This window comes from Hyperolius riggenbachi, chromosome 1 (assembly GCF_040937935.1).
Source record: "Hyperolius riggenbachi isolate aHypRig1 chromosome 1, aHypRig1.pri, whole genome shotgun sequence".
Classification (NCBI taxonomy): domain Eukaryota; kingdom Metazoa; phylum Chordata; class Amphibia; order Anura; family Hyperoliidae; genus Hyperolius; species Hyperolius riggenbachi.
The window spans coordinates 379749150-379769377 of NC_090646.1; the positions used below are offsets into that span (position 1 = coordinate 379749150).

The 20228-nt window shown below is 42.1% G+C and overlaps 2 protein-coding genes across 9 annotated transcripts in view; both read right to left on the reverse strand.

The window, feature by feature from the left end:
* The window catches only part of LOC137516318 (prostaglandin reductase 1-like), a 496699-nt gene that overhangs the window by 418384 nt on the left and 58087 nt on the right, over positions 1–20228 (reverse strand). The window lies entirely within an intron of this gene.
* TMEM215 (transmembrane protein 215) lies at positions 15859–17606 on the reverse strand. Its single transcript, XM_068271362.1, has one exon. The coding sequence runs from the start codon at positions 17206–17208 to the stop codon at positions 16540–16542; it is 669 nt and encodes a 222-aa protein (XP_068127463.1). The 5' UTR covers positions 17209–17606; the 3' UTR covers positions 15859–16539.

The window sequence follows — 20228 nt, forward strand, 5'->3', positions numbered from 1 at the left end:
TTTTGTTTGACTTAAGTGTCCCTTTAAAGGGACTCCGAGCTCAAAATAGAATAGAAAATGGTACTCACCTGGGGCTTTCTGCAGCCCAGTGTAGGTCTGGAGGTCCAACGCCGGCATCCTGGCTCTTCTCCCATGGTCTCCGCAGAAATGGCTGGCCGGCGGATCCCGGCGACACTGGCCTCGAGTGTCAGACTCCTCTTCCTCAAACGTCATGGCTGACGTCACCACGCCGGACGCCTTGCGTCATCACGGCGGCCGGCGTGACAGTACGGCGCATGCGCGATTAAACCGTGGTGACGTCAGCAATGACATTTGAGGAAGAGGAGCCCGACACTCGGGGCCAGTGTCGCCGGGAGCCGCCGGCCAGCCATTTCTGCGGAGACCACGGGAGAAGAGCCATGACGCCAGTGTGGAACCTCCAGACCTACACTGGGCTGCAGAAAGCCCCAGGTGAGTACCATTTTCTATTCTATTTTGAGCTCGGAGTCCCTTTAAATGAACAATCCCGAAGGGCTGAGCCACACTGCAGAGCACTTTGCAATCCGTCCACACTGCGTGTGTGGCTTTAAAAACACACTCCCATTGACCTATATATATTGACATAGCGATTGCAATTTTTCACGATTGTGCCAGTTTTGCTGTGATTTAAATTTAAGTCAACGTGAGTGTGTTTTTAAAAATGCAAATGCAGAATGGATGGTTCACAAAGCGCTCTACAGTGTGGCTCAGCCCTAAGGGCTGTTTTGAACCGCAAATGCAATTGCAGTGCGATTTTACAATGCAACTTTACTGCAGTTGCGTTTTGTGATTTTTTTTACTGGATTCTAGGAGAAATACAGAAGAATTGCAACAAGTGGGACGTTTGAGATCCGGTGAAATCGGATTGCACTAGTGAAATTGGTCAATCATTTTGATTGGCCAATGATTGACCAACAAATTTTGGGACAACAGATTTTGAATTCTGTGAACAGATTGTGTAGGTAAGCTCTCATACTACGTGATGAGGGACAATCAGTCCGAAATAGCTGTATGCAAGCTGGAATAATATGGCTTTGTTTAATTACCAGGCTATAGACCAGGGGTCCCCAAACGTTTTGAGTCGAGGGCCAGGTCAACATACTTCAGACTGCTGGGGGGCTGGAGTATGCATAAAATGTTGTCTTTGCGGGCCAGACAGTGAAGCATACGCAGGTGACAACCTGCAGTCTAATTGGACAGTAGTGTCACCTGATGTGGAATTTGATTGGAAACCAGCAAATTACTGCTTTCTGGCTTCCCTGTGGATGGGTGGTGCCAGCACTGCTATTCTATATGTGGATCACCAATATTTAAAGATGTAGCTGACTGCATCTATACGTAATACATTTTGTGTGTGGGGGCCGGTAAAAAAGCCTCAGGGGGGCTCATTCGGCCCGCGGGCCTTAGTTTGAGGACCACTGCTATAGACAAACTGTACACCTGCAATGCTGGATGTGTGGCTGGCTTTTAGGGACATAAAGTGATGATTTGCATATTTGCACTCATAAAGCTGAAAAATTACAAGTACCTTCTGTTTTAGGAATGCACATTTCGATGTGTTTTATTTTTTAAGACAAGCAAAGATTATTTCTTTAATTAAGGAGTCCTTCGTGGATTTACCTGAAAGAGGTTGGAAGAACCTGCCAGTCAGTTGGATGTTTTTAGCTACAGCCAGGTACTGTAGCTAAAAAAATAAACAAATATTTCTGCATGCTTGCTTTGGTTTTTGTGCATTTAAAACACAGTTAGGCCCAGTGCACACCGAGCGGTTTTTGATGCGATCCGCCGGCCGCATCCGCCTGTCAAACTGCTCTGTTAATGTATCTCAATGAGATGGTGCACACTGGCAGTTTGAGGATTGTAGCAAACCGCAAACGTGCCTCCTGCTGCATGTTTGCGGTTTGCAGAAGCGTTTCTGCCTCAATGTAAAGGATAGGAAAAACAAAAACCGCTCTGAAAAACGCTACTTCAGAGCGGTTTGCCAGGCGTTTTTGTTACAGAAGCTGTTCAGTACAGCATTTACTGTAACAATTTGTGTAATCTGCTACACAAAAACGCAGCCAAAACCTCTAGGCATGTTAAGAAATCCGCTCTAAACATGCCTAGAATCGCTCTGAAATCTGCTCCCAAAACCGCTAGCGTTTTGCAGATCTGCTAGCGGTTTTGGTGTGCACTGGGCCTTACTCCTAGCAGAAACTGTCAGATAGAAGTGTTGTTAATAACTGGATTAAGCTAGCTGTTGAAAATGCAAGGACCCCTGCTCTGTGCACTCAATTCACAAGGATGGGAATTTCTAGGCAGTCTGAACTGACTCCATGTTTGCAAAGAAAATTCCTAGTTATTATTATTTTTGTTATTGATTTATAAAGCACCAACATCTTCCATGGCGCTGTACAAAATAAATAGCTACAAAGTCAAGTGTAAAGGCCGTGTTTACAAACAATAACCTACAAAAAGACTTATCCAGCACTGATATTAGTTTATAGCATTTTTTTTACTGGAAGGGTATACTTCCACAGACCTTTACTGGATGTGGCTGAAAGTGATCACACAAGATACAAGAAAATGGATTTGATCAAAACAATTAGGTATTGGGTTTTTTTTCAATTGAGAAATGCGATCAAATTTCTATTTTTTTCTCAATATTTTTCAATCACCCTTGATAGAAAATTTTGATCAGTTTTTCAGAAAATTGTACAGCATAGGATAGATTATAAATACCTTGATTTAGAGACCCAGGCAATTTTTTCTGAGTTTTTGATTTTTTTTTCATAATTGGGAAAAAGATAAACAGACGTGCTATATATGTTTAGAATGATTTTTTTAAATGTTTCAATCAATTAGAAAAATCATTTAGAATTCTCAATCTGAAAAAAAATGTATTTTGTGTGGCCACATTTAGTCTGCCCAGCTATCAACCTGACAAGTTAATGTAACTAACAGTCAGGCCTGGTGCACACCAGAGGAGTTTTTCTGAGCGTTTTGAGTTTTTAAATCTGCTGCTAATGTTATCCTATGTGTCTGTGCACACTGGAGCAATGAGGTTTTGTAAAAAAAAACCATAGCATTACATTGGGAAGAGCTTTTGAAACCTCTAAAAGTTCCTCCCAATGTAATGCTATGGGGTTTTTTACAAAACCTCATTGCTCCAGTGTGCACAGACACATAGGATAACATTAGCAGCAGATTTAAAAACTCAAAACGCTCAGAAAAACTCCTCTGGTGTGCACCAGGCCTTAGTTTCGAACCCTTGCCAATAGTTATCAGCTTTGAATGATCTTTTTTAGGAATGAGTGCTGTCTGGCTGAACAGCCCGTTTTGTGGAGAGGGGAGGAGCAATGACAAGCAGTGGCCAATCTGGATACGCCAAGCAACAGAACTCATTTGTCATTTGTGATCTAGTGGTTCAACTTGGTGGATCTCCTAAAGGACAACTAAAGCAAGAGGGATATGGAGGCTGACATATGTTTTTCCTTTTAAGCAATACTAGTTACCCGGCTTGTAGGCCGGTTTAAGCATCAATGGGGCTCCAGGGCAAAATAAACCTGGGGGCCCCCCCAACATATACCCCGGAACAAAAATCGGCATTAGGGGATTTTTTTTTTGCAGCTGGTATAGTCAGGGTGTGAAGTCCCAATCGGTCGGAGCTCCACATTTTGGCTATCCCAGCCTGCATGGGGGACAAGGGGTTAAAAAGTTTCAGGAGGGGGGACCCCACATAATTTAAAAAAAAAAAAATTCCCACACTCTAAACATAAAAAAAAATTGGGAAAATAGGAAAAAATGCCAGGGATCTTCATACAGCCATATTGCAGCTGTATAGCGATCCCTGGCCAAAGCGCTGCGGCTGTGTATAGACCCCCTGGAAACCCTGTCAGGAAATTTATTGCGCTTTCGTTTGATGCATGTAAAATTACACTACCGTTAGGTTTGCTGCTAAAAATGACATTTACCGCATTTGAAAGTATACTTTTTTTCTTCGAAACTTTAAAATCGATTTTCTCAAAAACTATAAGGTCTTTTTGAAAAATTGTTTTTTCCTCTTATTCCTAATGATCTCCTTAACATATCCTGCAAATTTAGGGTTTCTAGCATTTAAGGTGGATTTGCTATCAACCATTAAAGTTGGCAGGTTTTTAAATGTGTATTTTTTTTCCTTTGAAATTTTAAAATCGATTTTCTCAAAAACTAGGCCGATTTGAATTTTTTTTCCCTCTTGTAGCCACTGGGGGCCCCTACAAGCTCTGGGGCCCTGGGGCAGCTGCCTCCTCTGCCTCTATGGTAGCGCCGGTTTCATCTGTCCCTAATACTTTTAGCCTTTCACCTTGAAAAAGCGCCTGCAGCAAATCAGATGTTTCTGACATTATTGTCAGATCTGACAAGATTAGCTGCATGTTTGCTTCTGATGTTATTCAGACACTACTGCATTCAAATCGACCAGCAGGGCTGGCAGGCCACTGGTATTGTTTAACCACTTTAGCGCGCAGATGTTTTCACCTCTAGGACAGAAGCAATTTTCCCGTCATTGCCCCTTCCATTCATTCGCCAATAACTTTACTACTACTTATCACAACAAAACGATCTATACCTTGTGTTTTTTTTTTGCCACCTATTAGGCTTTTTTTGGTGGTACATTTTGCTAAGAGTTATTGGCCCATATGCAATTACCTTTTTCACCTGAGTTATCTCCTGGGAGGTAATTTTCATCTTCTCTAAAAAAATAACATTGCAGCACTTTACAATTAAAAAGGTACGCAAAAGTTTGTGAAAAAGTATGATCACATTTATTTTGCGTATTTTCTTGATTGCTGGTGGTTTAAAAGGCATTTTATGGCAAGGTGTGAAAATATCACCTAGGAAAAAACTCAGGAGAAAAGGTTAATTGCATATGGGCCATTTTAATCTAAATGCATTTTAACAGGAATAATAATAAAAAAAAATTGGAAAAAAAATGATTTCTCAGTTTTTGGCCATTATCGTTTTAAAATAAAACATTCTACTGTGCGTAAAACCCACACATTTTATTTGCCCATTCGTCCCGGTTATTGTAATGCTTAAAATATTTCCCTAGTACAATGTATGGCCCCAATATTTTATTTGGAAATAATTAAGGTGCATTTTTTTCAGTTTTACCTCCATCACTAATTGCAAGCCCATATAGGCAAAAGATAACAGTGATATAACCTCACAACATAAATATTTTAAAAAGTTTAGTCCCTAAGGTTATTTATGTTTTGTTTTTTTAAAACTGTCTTTTTTTAACGTGTTTTTTTAAGCTACAGGGGAGGGGGGTTTAATCAAGATTTATTAAAGTGTACCAGTGACGGGAAAAAAAAGTCTCTGTCTTCCGCTGCCTGCAGCTCCGGTACTAGGTCCTGTAACTTCCTCCAGTCTGTGCAAGAAAAGTGCGCCGTCCATGTATCTCTACGGCGGCCACGTGCGAGTGATCCGTGCGCATGGGGCTGGAGGAAGCCCCAGATATATATAAAACTTTTTTTTCCCCGTCTCTGGTTTCCTTTAAATGTGTAATGTGTTTTTTTTTCTACTTTAATTTTACTTTTTGGCCACTAGGTGGCGCTAAGAAATATCCTGGAAGTTACCAGGAAGTGCTTGATCTTTTCTTTTTTACATTTTGTGAAGTTCCATTTGCATGAATCAAGATGCCTCATGATTGGAGGCATGTTGATTCATTCACAGGGGATCAGTTACCACGGAGGAACACTCGTTCCCCTTCCGTAATTGATCCCCTGTAATAGTGCTGGGGAACAAGCCACCTGCATATGTATATATGCAACACCGCTGAACGAATATATTCGTACAGATTGCCTCTGAGCTAGGCAGAACTGGTTAAAAGGAAATAAATATGGTAGCCTCCATATTCTTCTCACTACAGTTCTCCTTTAATGGTGTCATGGACAGAGCCGGGACAAGGTCCTCCAGCACCCAAGGATGAGACACCAAAGTGCGCCCCTCCATCCCTCGCACCCCAGCCACGACACTGATTGCTATTAGTCTAAGAGGCGCCCCAGGGCCCCCAACACCTTAATCTCTAGTTATCTGGCTTGCAGTCAGACACAGATAGACACAGAACATTTATATCGCGCTTTTCTCCTGGCGGACTCAAAGCCCCAGAGCTGCAGCCACTAGGACGCGCTGTATAGGCAGTAGCAGTGTTAAGGAGATTTGCCCAAAGTCTCCTATTGAATAGGTGCTGGCTTACTGAACAGGCAGAGCCGAGATTCAGTCAGTGTAACCCCTTTTCTTATTTCTCTCTGCTTCAAACACAATAGGGGAATGATAGCTGAGTGGGTTGTGCGCCCCCTCCTACACTGCACCCTGAGGCTGGAGCCTCTCTCGCCTCTGCCTCAGCCCGGCCCTGGTCATGGAACACTTATACTGATGGTAGATCATTTTCTCAACTATGGAATATCTAGCATTTGTAGGTAGCTTAAAGGGAATCCGCGGTGAGAGGTATATAGAGGCTGCCATATTTCTTTCATTTTAAACAATACCAGTTGCTTGACAGTCCTGATCCTGTGTCTCTAATACGTTTAGCCATATATACCCTGAACAAGCAGGCAGCAGATCCGGTACTCTGACTCAGGTTTTACTGGAATAGCCATTTGCTTGTTCCAGGGTTTACTTTTGACTCAGACACTATTTATTCCATACAATCAACAGGGCTGCCAGGCAACTGGCATTGTTTACAGGGAAATAAATATGGCAGCCTCCATATCCCTCTCACCTCATGTGGCTGACATGTTTATCTCCTTTTAAATAATGCACATTGCCTGTCTGTCCTGCTGATCCTCTGCCTTAGCCAAAGACCCTGAACAAGCATGCAGATCAGATGTCTATGACAAATCTGACAAGATTAGCTGCATGTTTGCTTCAGACGTGTGATTTAGACCAGAATGATCAGAAGGATGCATGACAGCTGGTATTGTTTAAAAGGGAACTGAAGAGAGAGGTATATGGAGGCTGCCATGTTTATTTCCTTTTAAGCAATAACAGTTGCCTGGCAGCCCTGCTGATCCTCTGCCTCTAATACTATTAGCCATAGCCCCTGAACAAGCATGCAGCAGATCAGATGTTTCAGACTTTAAAGTCAGATCTGACAAGACTAGCTGCATGCTTGTTTCTGGTGTTATTCAGATACTACTGCAGAGAAATAGACCAGCAGGGCTGCCAGGCAACTGGTATTGCTTAAAAGGAAATAAACATGGCAGCCTCCATATACCTCTCTCTTCAGTTCCCCTTTAAAAGGAAATAAATATGGCAGCTTCCATAGGACTTACACTTTGGGTTCCTTTTAACCTCCTTGGCGGTAACCTCGAGCTACAGTCGGGGGGAAAACTGCAGCTCAGAGCGGTAACCCCGACCTACACTCAGGGTAGCCGCCGGTGGCTCTATGCAGAGCAATGAGCGCAGTGGGCGTTTCAACTCACCTCCCGACGTCGACCACCATTATTCTTCCCCTGGTGAGATCACTGTCTGTCATCATGACGACAGCCGGCAATCTCACTTTAGGGTTACAGTGCCACCTGGAAGACGGAGGGAAAACTGCAGCTCCTGGTATGATGTTTTCATGATTTTAGGGTCTAAAAGCACTTGAAAAAATTGTACCGCTTTTAGACCCTAAAATCAGAAGGAATCATACCGCCAGGGAGGTTAAGACATCCTAATCAGAGTTCCGTGTGGCTAATACATTTGGGACAGCTGGGATTTTAGGAGGCTGTAATCTTGTAACTGGTAATGTATGAACCTCAAAATGTGGAGATTGCACAGTTAGGAGGCTATCTACCCTTGGTGGAACCCTTCTTCAGTAGGTTTGCCATGTGTTAGTGTGACTAGATTTTTCTTGAGAATGGAAAGTTCCCCTTCCACATTATTTTCTGTTACTTGTGTTCCATATGTAGGAAAACTGTGCCACAATAATAAATAATGACATTCCATAACTGCACAAAATCAATTGATTAATAGCATGAACTAGCTCTATTGTGGTTTCGCTGCTATCTAACGCATCCAATATAATTTAAAGCATTCCCTTTTAAAAGCAAACACAATAGGGCTAATGTTTTCAGTTTTGTAATATAATCTTTTGTTTTTCTAACATGTACAGATAGCTATGTGTATTAGGCAAATGAACACATTGTGAAGTGCCATATGTGGAGCCATGTAGCATCTGCGCTCTGCGCATGCATGATATAATGCACATGACGTAGTGACCTCATACGCATGCGCAGCACGCTCCAGACCATGGGCACCCGCTGTAGGATGCGCACAGCCCGGCCAGCACCTGTCCAGTAAGCCCAACTCCGGCGACTTAAAAAAGGATCCTGGGGGGCTTTCAAGTATGATAGGGGGGCTACAGAGGAGAATGTGGGGAGCGGTGGGCATCAGGATAGGTGATAGTATATGCCTGCTCCCCCCCCACCGTTTCTCTTCTTTTTTTCACATATTTTATCCTTTAACCTCTTTCGTTCCCTTTCCACAGAGTGTGCATGTGAATGTTGGGAAGTAAGAGGGGAATGGTGTCACATGTTGTTGTTCAGCACCAAGCAGGTCAGAAATTTGCCCGGAGCAGATCATAGTCTGCTGTAAAGGATATGCTACATGGCTCCACATATGGCACTGCACTTCCCAATGTGTTCACTTGCCTATTGCCAAATACACATAGCTATCTGTACGTGTTAGAAAAACAAAAGTTTACATTACAGTTTCCTGGATCGTGATCACATGTCACATGATGTGAGAGGAACCAAGAGGACCTGATGGAAATTTAAAGCCACCGGTTGAGGAAGAGAAGAAGCCGCCCGGAACTGCTTACTGCCACACATTTGTTTGGCTGCGCTGGGCAGCCAAATGAGATATGGGGACAGAGGCTAACACTGCACCAGCAGCTTTCAAACCAAACATTTTGTTTGAACGAGCTGCTAACGGGTTAATACAGAAGGTGCAGCATTGTGCATTGTACACTACAGGGTGCTTTGAGCCTTTGCCTAGATGCCCTATGCCCAAATACAGCCCTGGATCTGCTGATAATAGTGCCCAGAGATAAGTGAGGCCTGATAGTATATAATTGTAGCATGTACTAATCCCCGCAGGGCAACCGCTTTGCGGTGTTAGCTTTAGACCCTGCATATTTTGGCATGCGAAAGCAAATGCATATTTGCATGAGCAATGTCTTGTGATAAGCTAATTAGGCCAAATTTGCAAAGCCAGATTTGTTAGGGTTAAACTTGGTTGATGCACACATTTCTCTTGTTGTACTATAGTATAAAATTGTAGCATCTACTGGTGGAGTTACAAATCCAAAATTATTGTGATGCAGATTGTCCTTTTTTGTTGCTTCTGAGGATGCATTTTTGAGGGCTTTCTGTATTCTGCCTATGTTGCAGATCTTTATGCATTTTGTATATTTATACATTATTTCTCCACTGTGGGGTAATGGTTTTATTTTCATATATTATGTATTTGTGAATATAATGTGCACATAGGGTGGCCGTTGACAAGGCTATCTTCAGTCCCAATACTGAAATCTGACTACAAGCCTAGTCAGAATTCTTCTGACTGTTCCAGTTCCCTTTCCCAGCCAAAAATATATCTGTAAGGTGATTGGCTGTAACACCTCTCTCTCTACCCCCTCCCACCCCCAAAATAATGATGATGTAATAATAGGATGGACACATACATAGCATGGTTCTTGGCAATTAGTCATTTATAAACAAAGCACACGCAGTGGTCTAATTGAGGGGAGCTTGGGGCCCCAGTGTGCATTTTACATGGGGCCCCAAGCACTTAAATGATATGAATCCTCAAAACCTACCAAAGACAGCTGCAGTGTCTGAGAGGTGTAATCAGAGTAAGGAAACAGTTAAGGATTACCACTATGCAATGCACTCATAGAGGTGTTCATTACCAGCAAAGCACCAATGAAAAGCTGATAGGATAGATGAAGGAGGGCCCCTCTGGTCCAGGGGCCTTGCTGCAGTCACAGCCTCTGCATCCCCTATTGCTATGCCACTGAGCACATGGTACATGCAATAAACAATTCTGCTTGATAAATGCAGAGATAGCGCTACACCAGAATCCCTAATATTGCTAATAAAAAGGAGCTCCTGATGAGTCCTTGTGACGAAACATGTCGGGCTTAGGCACGGAAGTGAGAGAGATCCTAGACAGGCGTGGGCAGATGGAACGGCGTCCTGACCGGGAGAGGTGACCGCAGCATGCACGGATATCGCCCTCAGCATGGCAGGGAACATACGACAACAGCCGGGGCCCAGCCTAACGGGGGAGAGCTTGTCCTAAAACTCTGTGCCCTATTACAAGTCATCAGATTGTAAGTGCAATTGCTTTTTATATTTTTAATAAAGCTACGGTTTTACACTATGTGGAGATTTTTTTTTTGAGGAATTCTGTTGACATGCATGGTGGCAAGCATCAGAGTCTATGATCTGTGGGCAAGTGGACTATCCAGAGGCGGTGAGGGACGGCCCTAAGTGTCCCGATGTGCATCTTGGCCTAGTTTAGGTCCTACTATCTGGTGAGTCTGGAACCTTGCGGTGTGGTGGGGGTGATCCACGTAGTGATGAGATCCTATACAGCAGATCCACGAGTTTTGAACTGTGACTTGCACCCATTGTATTGATTTGCACCCATTGCATGGACTTGCAGTTGTGTAGGCGCTACCTTCTACTGAGAAACAATTCTGCTTGCCTGGTTTAGAGCTATGAGGGAGTCTGACATTGCCTTGCAACATATGTTACCTGCTACTTCCACTACATCTCACATCTGCACTTAGCACACTTGCATTACAGTCTCTGCAGACCGTAGTAACCACCTTGGCTCTACCGTGTAGCTGCATGGCAGCAGCACACGGACTCTATGACTATGTCAATTTCAAGGAATATGGTGTGGCAGTCATTGAAGTAAAGCAGTAAACTGTTATCACAGGGAGCCGGATGGGGGATCGGAATCTTTTTCTAATGGCTGAGGGTCAGAGGTCAGGAGCTGGGAAGAGGAGAGGAGAAGTTATCTTAATGCTAGGTAAAACAGCTCAGAGAGGTAAATACAGCATCATTCATGACCAACTTCCAGCTCTTAGGTGGAGCAGGAACAAGGCCGCTGTAATAAGAGTGCGATAGGGTTGCAGAAGAAACTGAGGCACTATATCAGGGGGTAATATGGGGAGGAGAGACACACACTAACTGGGGGGCAAAAAGGAAATGTGTTAGCAAGACACTAACTGGGGATACTATAAAAGGGTAACAGAGGGCATTATAAGGGGGGGACATTTGCTGACAGTAGCCAGAAGCTATAGCAGTAGACATAAGGGATGGATCTTAACTGAGGGGACTATAAGAGGGGACATTATTGGAGGAAGCAATATAAGGGGAGGTCTGTGGTAGGAGCACTATAACAGGACACTATAACTGGCAGCATTATAATGGAGGATACTATAGCAGAGCGGCATTCTGACTAGGAGCACTGTAATGAGTGGACTATAATGGCGAAGCATTACAGTACAAGGATATGTAGAGTATATGAGGCTATAACGACTAATTCATATTTTGTATTTTATTCCACATCATGTGTCGTTGTAAGCAAGGAACGGCACATGTTGGTTACTACATTGAATATAGTACCTTCCTGTTGGTTACGGCACGTTGGTTACTACATTGAATATAGTACCTTCCTGTTGGTTTCTGCACGTTTGTTACTGCATTGAATACAGTACCTTCCTGTCCATTGACAAGACTGTGGTTCCTTCCTGTCGTTGGTAATATATGCATATAACTGGAATTTTCATGTCTTAGTAATATCTACAAGTCATTGTTTGCAGAGAAGTACTATTTCAGCATTAGTCAGTTTTGGAAATGTACCGTGTGCTGCGAAATTGAAATTGAAAGATACTTAACACTAAATTACAAAAAGTTCTGTGGGGCTATATGGCCACAAAAATTTAAAATAAAGCAGAGTTTCACTTTAAAAATTGATTGTTATTAGGTGACAACTGACAAGATTTTACAAATGGTAATAAAGTGGCAAAGGCTTGTAACCATTGCTTGGCCCATGCCGGATCATAGCAAATATGACAAAAGATAAAAGAGCAGTCTTGTCTTTTATGATTTTTCTCTGCATCAGGTGCTGTCCACTGATCTGCTGCTTGCCCCTCTCTCTTTTCTCCATAGAGCTGAACAGGCAGCTTACCTGTAGCCAAGCAGTGTGCTTATACAGCAGTCTTTTCTAAAGCTGTCACCTGGAGTAATTACCAATTGTTCCAGATGACAGTAAGCTATCGCCTCTGAGCTGAGAAAGTAAACGGATGTAACTGACTCAGACTCCACATTCCCATGCAGTTTCTTATGTATATCTGTTTATGGTAGAGTCACCTTAAATGGAACCTTAAAGCAGACCTGATATCAGAACTTCCTCTCTGCTCTTAAAGATACACAACAGCTCAATAACCTTTAAACAAAAAACATTTCTTTGTTACAGATGATACAAATCCTAAAATAAATCTTCACTGTTTCTAATTCCTATTTATGGAAGCAGACATATTGTTAACCTCATGTGCTTTCAAATGGCCTTTTCTGCCATATCTGCCATAGGCAGTCATGTGACACAGGGGAGAGATCAGATTACAACCTGTGATTAGACACAAATGAGGGGGAATTAACCAGGATAAACTTTCTAAATACATACAGGGTGCATTTCTCTATGTATTTTTTCAGTCCTGTGCAAGAGTTCAGGTCCACTTTAAGTGCCATTCGACATGCTGAGATAAACATGTGTATGCACAGTGGAAAGGACACAAATAAATATGCAGTGTTCCTTTTATTCTTTCTCTGCCTGAAAGAGTTAATATTCAGTCATGCAACTGACAGCTTCACTCCAGTGGTACCCAGTTGGACTAAAGCATCCCTCACTGATAAGGAATTACACCCAGAAAACACTTTCCTGACAGAGAATTAGGGCTTCTGAGGTAAGAAATTGATAAAAAAAAGGGCCAATAGTTCATATATTTTAGCACTCTGAGACATGGGGCAGACTTTGTTATTGAGCTGAGTCAAAACAATGAATCTTGTTTAGGTTTTTAAAAATAATATAAAACTGTGGGATATCCAAAAATTATTTTTAAGAGTAGGAGGATACAAAACAATTGTTTATCTCATGAGTTTACTTCTACTCAAAGGGGAACTTCAGCCTAAACGAACATACTGTCATTAAGTTACATTAGTTATGTTAATTAAAATAGATAGGTACTGTAATATAATCTCTTATCCACTCTGTTTTAAAAGAACAGGCAAATGTTTGTGTTTTTATGGGGCAGCCATCTTTTTGGCTGAAAGGAGGTGACACTCACGAGACACAGTTCCAACTGTCCTGTGTCCTGATCATCCCTCCCAGCTGCGCGCGCTAGGCAACGAGAACAACAACATCAGAAATCCCATCATGCTTTGCACAGCATCAGGAGTAAAATGCCCAGGCAGATTTCTTTGATAGGGTGGAGCTTGGCTTCTGTGCAGCTAAAAATGAGCCTTAGGTAAGAAAAACAAAGTTCTGATGCTGTGAAACACCAAGCCTTTTCAGTGCTGCTGAGTAGATTTGTAGTCTAGAGGTTTACTTTAAGCCGGTGCTCCCAAAGTTACACACCAAAATGAAACATCTAATATTATTACACGTACATACGTTACAAGTTGAAACCGGGGGCGTAACTAGCCTTACCGACCCACCACCACCACCACGGGTTGTGGCCAGCCTGTGACTCCCAAGCCCTAATGAGAGCAACAGCACAGCATGCACATACTTACATTGCCATGGTTCAGCTCTCTCTTCCTTGTTCTGCAGCCTGGCAGCATGCACCAGCGTTCCTCTGTAAGGCCCCGATGTCAAATTACATGCGTTGGGGCCCAAAACATTGCTAGTGCATGCAGAGTGAAGAGGAGAGAGCGGAGCTGCAGCAACGTATGAAGCCATAACATCACTTTATGAAGCAGTATTATCATAATATTAAGCTGGGAAGAGAAGGCACAAGACATGAGCTGCCACAGCACAACTACTTCATGTCTATTTGCTTGTTTGCTGGTTCTGCTAAAAAAGTTCAGTGGTAGCTCATACAGTGAAAGTTTCTAATTCTTCTAACCACCTACATTCCCCAAATCCTCCAAACTATTACTGCCAGCCAGGCTGCAGCTGATGCAGCAAACAGCGAGCCTCCATCTTTTCAGTAGTACAATAAAAAGTAAGTATACATGGGGCATTTTTTTCGACAAACAAGTCCCACACTCTGTACACAGCTACCATAGAAGAGATGGGGGACTCCTTCCTGCAGCAACTGCAACCTAGCTACAAATGATGAAGGCATGTAGGAGCGAGGAAAGGAGCTGACGAGTCCCATGTGGGGACTACGGATGTTTTTGGCAAGTAGTGCGGGGAAAGGGAAGTGAACTGTAGTTTATCGGTACTTTTAAACTCATATTGAGCATTTCAACCTCCAATTACTAACCTAAGGAACATTAGCTTTCCTGCAGCATGCTTCTAGGCTTCCATAAGATCAGTTTGAAATGTTTTAGCTATTTTCTAGTACATGCTGTACACATAATTCTAATCCATAGTTTACAGAGACTGAGAGAGTTGAAATGACTGTGATACTTGTGTACATTACCCAGAGCAGAGACTCAGCAACAAGCTGTGATTGGTCTAGCAAATCTAGGCTAAGACTTCATTGGCTGCTCTGCAAATTTACACGTTTCCACTCTGCACATATATAAATATATAGCTTAACAATATCTGTTTAAATTATTTAGCGGTATTTTTGCAAAATCACACGTATCCTGCTGAGGTTGCATTCGCTACTGCTGTGGCATTTTATTTTTGGCTTATAATTGGTCGCCAGATTCCCTGAAAATGAAGCACACATCGTTACATAGTTCCCATTTAAACACACCAGTCTTGAAGGTCACTCAATTTCACCGCAGTTCTCTCGCTTTCTCAAAGTGAGGTGGGCAAAGCTGAACTTTAGCCTTTTAATATCGGAAACCTTAGTCAACTTTTCAACGTTAATCTTTTCATAGCCAGAGGACTGAGAAACAATTTATTTAACAAGACCTTCAAGGAGGGAAGAGGTGAAGGCAGTATATTGGAAATGTTCACCCAATCTATCCTATATGAATAACAGGAACCTATGTTCTATATTAAGTGCCACTCACACACCCCAGCATATTTCAACAGTAACACACAGCAGTTAAAAAAAAAACAGGACTCATCAAAATATGAAATAACCAGAGCAGGTACTATAGTAAGGTATATGCAAGCAGTATACTGGACTGTTTATTAAAGGTCCTAATGTTACAAACAATTTATAGGTTAGAAGTACATAGTTAATAATCATTAAGAATGCATATTTTATTCCTAGTAAGGAAAACGTCATACAAATAAAAGGATATGGAAGCTCTTAATGCTATCTTGCATCAGCATATCAATGGCAACTACCATCGTCAGTTTTTAATATGTGGTAATTTGCACAGTTCAGGAGTTTGTAGAATCTGGTGCTTATTTATAAAAGTGATTAGAATGAGGAACTATGGGACTGTTTCCCATAGCAACCAGTATGCTTCCGTGTTCCATTTTAATAATAAACATTGGTTCCTGTGGACAATAGCTCAATATTTTTTGTTCTAGTGTACAGAAATCAGCCCCACCACACAGACATGCCACAAAATGATAGTGAAGAATCAAGGCTGGAGACTGATGAAGAGTAAAAGTAGAATATATATATATATATATATATATATATATATATATATATATATATATATATATATACCCCAAATTGCACTGTAAGCAATATTGCACTTTGCAAAACAATTTAAAAGCTGTACTCTGACAATAGTTCCCATTTAAAAAGAATATTTATCATAGAGTCATGATAATTAGCAGCAGCGGCATCCTATTAGTTGAAAGGATAATTCTATTAGTAAGGTAATGGATTATGCTATTTATCAGCAGACATGTAGTAGTAGCCAATAACTGCAGTGCTAAACTGAAACATACTGAGTATCCAGGAAGGTAAATGGGTACCTGTTTCTCCACACGTAACATAATATTTTAGGTCATACATGACTTAGAAAAAAGAAAGTGTTGTTGCAGCAACTTGCTAGAGAGCAACCCACAGACATTAGTATTCAGAATGTTAGTGTGACATCAGTTTGTAGGAAAGTTTGCCTGAGCTGTTAGCTGTTATTGCCTGCATGTTGTCCTACTGGTGATCAGTCATGTTCACTGTTATGCATTCCCAGCTCCAAATCAAGGCACTGTGTTTGACCAGAACTATCACAAAAAAAGGAACCATTTGACCCAAGAACCCAGAAATAGGGATCTGCAAAAATGCACACCTTCAGCAGGAGATTGCCAGTTTTAAGGACCCGCATTGTATTCAGCAGGGCTTGGATCTGTCATGCAGTGCAAACACATTCTTATGTGTACATGTGCATAATCATTATTTATTAGGGATTATACAATGGTCTCTTGGTCCCAGGTCACTTCAGTTGGTTTTACATAACAGCAATACCTGTTATAAGAATTGTCCCCTCCTTGTGAATAGGCACCTGCATCACTGTCTCTAGGATCCAGTGTAATTTTCTCCTCTGTAACAGTGTAAACTATTCTATCCGCTGTGATCTTTTTATCAAAAACAGAACAATTATTGTGGTTTTCCACCCCTCCAGGTAGAGAATTTTTAGCATAGCATTGGTCCAGGCACTTCTGCCCCGCATCTCCATCTTCCTTCTCAGGGACAATCTTGGAATCCTCTATGGTGGTGATTTTCTTCGACTCACCGTCCTCTCCCTTTTCCTTTGGTTTAGATTTTTTGTCCAGTTCATTAGAACTGCCCTTGTCTGACGGAGTCTTCAAAAGTTCCACGTTCTCCTTATCTCTGCCCTTTTTGCAGCAGCAAGTACAATATTTGTAAGGCCATTTTGTACAGCCATCTGTCCTCCTGGCTAGAGTTATAGCTGCCACTCCAGGTAGAAAAATGGCTGGCCCTATTGCAATTAGTGGGATGGATCCCAAAGTCTCCCCTTTGAACCCAGAAACAGTAAACATGAAACCAAACACAAGAAATATGCTCACCAAGGCCACCACCAGTCCAGTACGCGGGTTGATATCATCCGGTCTCATCTCTTTACACCATCAGAGTGTACTTTTTAACCGGCGGTGCATTAGGGTCTCCTCCTGGTTGGAAACCACCAACCCTAATGTTTTACCAAGCCATCAAGGAAAACAAAAAGCATTACTCCTGGTTCACAGGTAGACGCTTCCCTCAATAACTCCACAAATAACACCAGGCTGTAACTCTTTCCGACTGTGGCATTCTCCTCTTAATGCAATCCAGGGAAGACGATGAGAGAAACTCTTGTATGAGGTGGATTATTCACGTGTGAAAGCATTACTCCTGGAGCAGATGCAATCCTAACAGAAGAGTCCACTGGGAGCCTGATGCCGCGTTTCAGATGCCAGCACAATGAGATCCTGCATGTGCTCAAACTGCTTGAGTGGAAACTGAGACAGTCATCTCTTAATGCAAGAGTATGTGAGAGGAGGGAGGGGAATAGAGAAAGCACAGAGGACTGGGCTTTAAATACTAGAAACACACAGCACTTGGGAACCTCCTGTCTTAATATTCTCAAAAACAGATCAGCAAATTCATCTTTTACACAAATCTTTCGGCACTCAGCCCTATTAATACAAAAGCCAATATTTGCATCCTACATGTGAGGCAAAGTGAAATCTCTGGCCCGTTTTAAGATTAATGAATATTATTGTAATGCGAATAACACATCCTGGCAGGTGATAGCTCATACTGGCTACATGAGGCATATAATAATACCGCTATCTGATTAAATTCAATGTACATTAATTACACACTGTAAAGTAGACAAGAAATCTACAAACTGTATAACGCTAATAAATAATGCAAGTGTGTGAGCCTCATAAGAATAATGCATGTTTGGTATGTATTAACGCAGCGCATTGGTGCTGGTACTATCTGCTGCTACAGGGTCCTGTCTAGGAAAGGGTTAGTCCTTTGTTTGTCAGACCGCTGTGTAGACCTGTGCTGAACAATAGTAACTAGCTGAACTCCTTTTTCTTTGGAAACATGAGCTGCCTCGAATGAACTCATTTAGCCATAAGAGTTCATTTTCTCTGGGATCTGAAGTCTGTCCAAGGGGAGGGAGAGCAAAGGCTATGTACACAGGTATCGTACTAGCTGGTTAGTTTAGCTGTGACATTCTGGCCAAGCTCCTACGGATGCACCAGAAATAACGAGACATGGATATATGATGTATTCCTACTGACTTCAATTATTTTCCTGTCATTTGGTTTGAACATTCAGTCCGATAACTCAGCTGAGGAGAGATCATTTCAGCGATTTGACCAGTTGCCATTCATTGCAAAAAGTACGGTTTTAACTGATTTTTATTAATAAAATCTGGTTACTCACGATACCTTGCGTGAACAGTGATTTGCTTGACAGAAGAGCTTCAGCCTATATGACTTAATTATGCAGTGTTTGCTTATTCAAGCAAAGGATTACAATGAATCTTCAAACTTCCTGTATTTTTGTATTCGTTTCAAGAGTCAAATTTTTTCTAATTTTTTCATGAAGTGCTCAATTACTGCAACACCCATGTGCTGATTACAGTGCAGCGGGTGCATTGCAGTGTAACAGAGTGTGGCATGGTAGCATACTGCATACAATGCGTTACCTCAAAACACACGTTAACGGTTACAGTGAAGCACACTTTTCATTGACTATGTGCTTCAATGTATGCAATACAACATGTGGGTAAAAAGCGGGGCCCTTTTTCCGTTCCATTGCGTTGCATTCCTGCTGTCACTGGGAATGCAGCACAAGGGTCATTGTGAACATGGCCTAAGGCTTTTTTGTACATTCATGATTGGGAATGAGTGGTCTCTGTCACAATGACAAAATACTGATTATTCAGTGAGCCCTGGCGAAGCAGCACCTTTATTGCCATCAGTGCAATCAGAGGTCTTTTAACTACAAAGGCCTACTTCTTAAGGTGGGGTTATTTAACAGGAAACAGCAAGAGGTAAGTCTGCTCCACTGTAAGGTTTAAGAAGTCCAATCTTTATTAAACAAACGATTCCAGACACAGGCAATTCAGCTAAACGTCATTCTATCTGGAGTTACTGAACCTTGTCCTCCTGCTGTCTGGTTGGTGGTGTGTTAGGTGATGTTTTCTATGTTGCATTTGCAAGAGCAGAATGCTTCCAGACACAGCTGCCATACACAGTCACTCTGAAGTACAGCTGACAACAGCGTGTCTGTACAACGGTTGTTCCTAAACTACCACTCAACGCAATCTTTAAAGATTGATTCATGTAACAAATCTTCACCCTTGATCATGTGAAAAATGCACCTTTTTCCGCATACAATTTTTCCTCACACATCTGCATTTAAACATGTACATTTTACCACGGTAGCTAATGACTGTCAATGAGATGTACATTTTTTTCATGCAGATGAAAATGCAAATCCAGTTTTCGAAAGTGTGACCCTGAAATGCAAATCTCCACTGACTTCTATTGTCTATGCAGCAATTGTGTTTTTGCAAAGTTGCAATTTGACCCCAGTTTTTGATAAGCGTGGACTCTGACCTTTCATACTCCACTAGCTGCATGCTTGCTTGTGACTAACTGATGTTAGCAGAGCAGGAGCATCCACCAGGCAAGCTAAGCAGGTGCTTAGGGCTAGTGTGTGTCAAGGGGACGGTCTGCCACCTTCTCCGACCTCTCTCCACTGCAGCTTGCCAGAAGGACCACAAGGAAGCCCAAAATCTCCTATCTTGCCTAGGACCCTGTTACATCTTTATCCATCTCTGGTACCCAGTGGTGCTTTAATTCAATTGTTTGGAAGAATCAGAGCAGCATGCAAGCATTTTAGTAAAAGGTTACGGAATAGTTACAAAGTAGCCAGAGATGTGTCAAGAGGAAATAGACTTTCCTTTTGAAACTGCACTGTAAACACGCTGTGAGTACAAATTGTAAGTGTTCACATTCATAACAGTGGGAGGCTTTAGGTCATAGCGGAATGCTTGCTGCTCTGGGATGCTGCATGGGACAGCTGCTTCTGTGTTTACTGTGCCATTAGTTTACCTGACAAAGTAATACGC

What these genes read in the sequence shown, in the direction of transcription:
- TMEM215 (XM_068271362.1), bottom strand. Translation starts at nt 17,208, where the DNA reads ATGAGACCGGATGATATCAACCCGCGTACTGGACTGGTGGTGGCCTTG.